Source organism: Microtus pennsylvanicus, chromosome X, assembly GCF_037038515.1.
Source record: "Microtus pennsylvanicus isolate mMicPen1 chromosome X, mMicPen1.hap1, whole genome shotgun sequence".
Taxonomy (NCBI): Eukaryota; Metazoa; Chordata; class Mammalia; order Rodentia; family Cricetidae; genus Microtus; species Microtus pennsylvanicus.
The window spans coordinates 138,703,855-138,709,951 of NC_134601.1; the positions used below are offsets into that span (position 1 = coordinate 138,703,855).

At 38.0% G+C, this 6,097-nt stretch overlaps 1 protein-coding gene across 1 annotated transcript; it reads left to right on the forward strand.

Moving 5' to 3' along the window:
• The first annotated feature begins 2,112 nt into the window (after positions 1 to 2,112).
• On the forward strand, positions 2,113 to 2,993 carry LOC142841379 (protein SET). Its single transcript, XM_075958213.1, has one exon. The coding sequence runs from the start codon at positions 2,113 to 2,115 to the stop codon at positions 2,974 to 2,976; it is 864 nt and encodes a 287-aa protein (XP_075814328.1). The 3' UTR covers positions 2,977 to 2,993.
• Positions 2,994 to 6,097: the final 3,104 nt, after the last annotated feature.

Here is a 6,097-nt window from a genome sequence, read left to right on the forward strand (position 1 = left end):
ATATTTGTTGGATGAGGTTTTATCTAGACAGTCAGATATTTAAATAAATGCCAAAAGGTGGTGCAAAATTGCCTCATGCCATTTGGACCACATAACACATGTATGGGAGGGTCTGTTCTGAAGTCATTCTTAGAACTGGTTAAGTATGTCTTCAGGAATTTTCAGACTTTTAAGGACAGATAAAATTTATTTTCTAATTTTGAGTTGCACACAATAATGAATTTCATTATAACATTTTCTTAAATATATATCCTTGTACTTTGTAACTACTTACTTCCCCATTCCCGCTCTATTTCCCCCTCCATTCCTCTCCCTAACAGTTCCCTTCTGCTTTCATCACACAGATGTTTTCTCTAGCTACTATTGGCCTTTGTTTAGACAAATGTAAAAGCCAGCTTAGTTTCATTTGCCTTTTCAAAACAAAAGAGAATAAACTGTTTTTGCATGAATTACAATTAATTTTTATAGCCATTTTTATATATTAAGTGCTATTAATCAGGAGAAGTAATTTGAGTTAAGGTTTTGTCCTAAATAAGTAAAAATGGGAGCATAATTGGCAATGGTTTTCCTTCTCCTATTTTTGTGCTGTTCTACTTAATATTTGGCAGATGGAGTATGAATAGAAATGCTTAAGTTAGAATGCTTTATGGGGTTTTAAACTGTTGTTAATTAGTCGTGAAATCATTTTAATTACTTAAAAATTCCATTATGACCATGTTTCAAATATGTGCTTCATTTTGACAAACTACTACAGACCATCATTTTATAAATAATTTTACTTACACTTAACTTTGTGGGAAGGAAAATAAGGTGGATATACTTAATATATTCATAGAGAAGAAATCTTACAGGGCAAAGAGAAACTGTTTACCTCAAATTGGATTATAAAAATCTTGAAGTCTTTGGCACTTTATCAGCAGTTCAAAGCAAATTTTAAAAAGTTAGAAAGTAGTATGAAAGAGTATTGGTGTGCAAAAGAGTTCCACAATAGCCCAGAATGAAGTATAATAAAGGTTTATTTATTGGAGGATGAACTCACAGAAAGTGATATGCAGTCTTCTGTGTGCACTAGGAACTGAAACAAAATCCAGCAGTCAAGAGGCCTGTACAAAAGAAGGCTTTTTGTCTGCATTTATAGTATATGAGACCACGTTCAAACTGGCTATTGGCTATTGGCTATTGGCTGAAGGAATTCCCACAGAAAAAGAGAAGAAGGGATCAACTGAATGTAAGCATCTTCTACACTCTTCTTCTTACTCTATGTACTCTTTATTTGCCTCTTTGTATTTTTACTACTAGTGTAGAGAAAAGAGATGGCAGCCATTAGCTTCTCTTAATTTTCCCAGCTTTCATGAAGTATAAAAATTGCATCATAATTAAACACAATTAGTTAAACACATAATTAAACATAACATAAACACAAATTATGTATTCAAGATATACATGTATTGTATATTACTATCAAAATCAAGGTGACTAACATGCTCATTTTCTCACAAGTTAGTTATTTAAAACATACTGGTTTTTTGTATTAGGTGAGAACAGGTAAGGTGTACTCACTGTAGCAATTTGCATGTTTATAATACATCACTATTATAGTCTCCATCCTGTGCTGCTGGCAGGACTTATTTACCAAATAGGGAAAATTTGTTCTCTTGACTAACATCTCTCCATTTCCCCCACACCCTGATTCCTGGAAAGAACCATTCGACTCTGGTTCTATGGGTTCAACTATTTAAAATTTTATATGTAAGTAAAAGCATGCAGTACTTTGATTTTCTGTGTCTTGTTTACTTCACTTACCATAATGTCTGCCACGTTGTCCAAATGTCTGGATTTCCGTATTTTTAAAACCTGATAAAGTAAACTATTTTTGATAGCTCTGGTAACTGTTGATGAGAAGGGGATGATGCTATGTATAAGGCATGAAGGAGTAGAAACTCCTCTGTTTATTAATCATTCAAATATTTGTTGAATGAGTAAACAAAAGATTAAGAAGGCATGTTCTCAATTTTAAGAGATTTATAATCTAGTAAGAGACATAATGCAGCCTGCGAGTTTCTTCCTGCTGTCTGCATCTGGCTTCTGGCCTCTAGCCACTTCCCTCATGTCATGGCCCCGAAACGGCAATCTGCGCTTCTGCCTCAGTCCAAGAAACCCAAATCAGCTCCGTCCCCGAAACTGGAGGACAAGTCTGCCTCTCCCGGCCTGCCGAAGGGAGAAAAAGAACAGCAAGAAGCAATTGAACACATTGACGAAGTACAAAATGAAATAGACAGACTTAATGAACAAGCAAGTGAGGAAATACTAAAAGTAGAACAAAAATATAACAAACTCCGCCAACCGTTTTTTCAGAAGAGGTCAGAATTGATCGCTAAAATCCCAAATTTTTGGGTAACCACATTTGTCAACCATCCACAAGTGTCTGCACTGCTTGGGGAGGAAGACGAAGAGGCTCTGCATTATTTAACCAGAGTTGAAGTAACAGAATTTGAAGACATTAAATCAGGTTACAGAATAGATTTTTATTTTGATGAAAATCCCTACTTCGAAAATAAAGTTCTCTCCAAAGAATTTCATCTGAATGAGAGTGGTGACCCATCCTCACAGTCCACTGAAATCAAATGGAAATCTGGAAAGGATTTGACAAAACGCTCGAGTCAAACACAGAATAAGGCCAGCAGGAAGAGACAACACGAAGAGCCAGAGAGTTTCTTTACCTGGTTTACTGACCACTCTGATGCAGGTGCAGATGAGTTAGGAGAAGTCATCAAAGATGACATTTGGCCAAACCCCTTGCAGTACTATTTGGTTCCTGATATGGACGATGAAGAGGGAGAGGCAGAAGATGATGACGATGATGATGAAGAAGAAGAAGGCTTGGAAGATATTGATAAAGAAGGAGATGAAGGTGAAGAAGATGAAGATGATGATGAAGGGGAAGAAGGAGAGGAGGATGAAGGCGAGGATGACTAGCACAGAAGACTGATGGATTCCGACTCTCTTTTTTATTTTCTTTTTCTTTTTTAAATTTCCCCAGTCCCTGGGAGCAAGTTGCAGTCATTTCCCTCCTGTCCCCAATCCCTCTTGTGCTCAGGCGCCCTGTTTCTGAGGTCTCGCTTCTCAATACCATGGTTCTCAACTTATTTTTGGGGAAATGTCTTGAGCAAAATACAATGGGAAAAGAAAGAATCTCCACTACTCTGTTCTACATTCATTTTTATCTTTTCTTGTCTTGAACTGTGGATTCAACGCCACCACCACCGTGTTCTGTGGTAAAAAAGAAAAGCCCTCCAGCCCCTTTGGCTCTGCTGGAGGCTGGAGGGTGCTAGGCCCCTGTGTAGTAGTGCATAGAATTCTAGCTTTTTTCCTTTCTCTGTATATTGGGCTCAGAGATTACACTGTGTCTATGTGATACAGACAGTATTTACCAACATGTATCTGTCTACTTTCTCTTGTTTAATAAAAAGATAAAAAAGAAAAAAAGGGGGGGTTAGAAGGTCAGCAAGGGTGGGTTTGAGGTGTCTGGGGGGGTAAGTGGGCATTGTGACAACATGGCTTCTCCTTTGGCATGTTTAATTGTGATGTTTAACAGACATCCTTGCAGTTTAAGATGACACTTTTAAAATAAAATTCTCTTCTAATGATGACTCGAGCCCTACCACTCAATGGGAGAATCAGCAGAACCTATAGGGGTTTATTTGGAGTTCACATTCTGTTGTAACTTTATTTTTAATTTTTTTTTATTTTTAGTTTTTTGGTTTTCACTGGAAGGAAAAGATGCTCATTTTAAATGTTGAAGTGTACAAGTTGCTTTGTTACAATAAAACTAATGTGCACACAAAAAAGAGACATAATGCATGCAGTCAAATGGCAATTACAAATTATAGACTAAGTATTATTGGACAGGCTATAATGTGTTTTTTTTAATGTTAAATCCTTCCTCAGCAAATCTGGAGAATCACTTCCTGTTTAGGAGTGCCTGTTGAGTCTTGAAATACTTTTATTTTTAATACAGTGTGTGTATGTATGTGTGTGTGTTATATATGTGTATGTGGGTGTGGGTACATGAGTGGAAAACAGAGTTTGATTGTGTGTCTTTCTTAGTTATTGTGTGCATTGGCTCCCCCAATGTACTTGTGTCTCACTAATTCAACCAGATGTCTCTAGGAATCCAGCCACATCCATGCCCTTCTCATTCAGCATTGGAGTTACAGATGTGGGCTCTGTAGATCCAAAGTCAGGACCTCATGGTTGTACAGGAAGAACTTTACCAACTGAACCATTGTCTCAGTTCTTGAAAACACTTTAAAGACACAGCATCAAATCTTATCCTGAAGCATATATAAGAATCTTAATAGGCACTTAGGAGAATAATCACAAGAGCTATATTGTCAATTTCTTCTTTCTGATTGTGCTTTCCCTTCATCTAATGCATGTTGGGGCAACCTTGAGGGTCACAGGAGAAGCCTAAAATACCAAATCCCCTGGAGACTGTGTGAATTGAGAATTGAGGAAATGATGGGGGGCTGGGTTGGGGAGAATCCTAAATATTTATACACTGAAGAATAACTAGATCAAAATCTAGGAACAGAATAATGGGAACACAATTGTTATAAGCAAACAACTACTATATGCAAAGTTGTAACCCATGTATTTCATGTGACATTGCATGTTCACAGTCTGAAGGAATAGGGTAGTCCTCAGGTCAAAAATATTGGTAAGAATACTGCATCAGAGACCTGGATTTGAGTAGGGCAGACAGCCAGACATTAAGATTGAATAGTAGAGCTATAAGAGTGCTTGAACCTTGGCACAACTCTGTTAGGAACTGTATGTCGTGACTCTATCACTCAGGTTAGAGTAGTTGATTCAATTTGTCATATCAATTTAAACATAGCAAACAGTGAGAAATTGTTCCCATTATATGTCCAGAACTCATTGCTGCTTTAATACATTGGTTTTGATCTACTGAACTGTTCAGCTTGGTTTTAAGTGGGTGTCTTCTCCCAACACTCATTCTTGTCTCCAAAACAGGGGTGGGCTCTTTTGTTTTATTTTAATTTTTATTACATTTATGTGTGTATGTGCACATGTGTGGGCATATGTAGAGATCATAGGACAACTTCTTGCAGGAGTTTATTCTTTCTTTCCCCCATATAGATTCATGTTGTTAGGTTTGGTGGCAAGCACCTTTAGCCACTGGGTCATCTTATAGCTATTTTTGTTTTGTTTTAAGGCAGGATCTCACTGAGTAGCTCAGGCTGGTCTTGAATTGGTTAAATCCAAGGACAGCCTGTCCCTGAGTGCTAGGATAGCAGGCATGCACAACTATAACCATCTTTTCTATTACATGGCCATACATTCTCAGCTCTCTGTACTTACTTTCTATCCCCACTGTTAGTGCCTTTAGTTTTCCTGTAATTTTCCCCCTTCCTTAAAACAGAACAAAACCCTCCTAATTTCTCTCCCTGGCTTCCATCTGACAGCTTGTTTTGTCTTAATGACTTTGCTATGGCCACATAAAAAATCTTCTTATGTTATTTGCAGGCCTTGTCTTTCATTACTCTCAGTGCTCACCTTTGCCATGATCATCTGAATGTGTGATGACACTCTCTACTTTTACACATGGTGGTTCTTTCATTCTAACCATTGTATTTCCTCCTTCCATTTCCAGAATTTGATCCAGTCCTTCTCCAGAGTGGGGCTATTTAGGACTGCTCCCTTTCCCTCAAATCTCAGCCCACACAGACTCAGGGCATTTGGTACTTGGGGCAGTCACTGGGCAGCAGAGAGCTGGCTGATTCATATTTCAGGAAGTGTGATACAAACTATTCCATTTCTCCAACTCTTATGGAGCTAACAGTGAGTGAAGGCTGGGCATTGAAGAGGCCATCTGTTAACTAAAGTCAAGACAGCCAGAGATCAGGATCTAGAGTCCCAAATCTCTAGAGAGATTGTAGGGCAGTCTATAGTCAAGACGCATGGGAGTTGAAGGCTTTGGACTTGCATACCTTCTCTGTCTGCTACTTTTATATTCCGCAGTTTGTTTGGACCACCTTAAATTCCTAAAAGTGACTGATAGAAGTTATCTTGA

Bases quoted from the DNA above. Each gene is read 5' to 3' on its own strand.
- LOC142841379 (XM_075958213.1), top strand. From the start codon at position 2,113: ATGGCCCCGAAACGGCAATCTGCGCTTCTGCCTCAGTCCAAGAAACCC.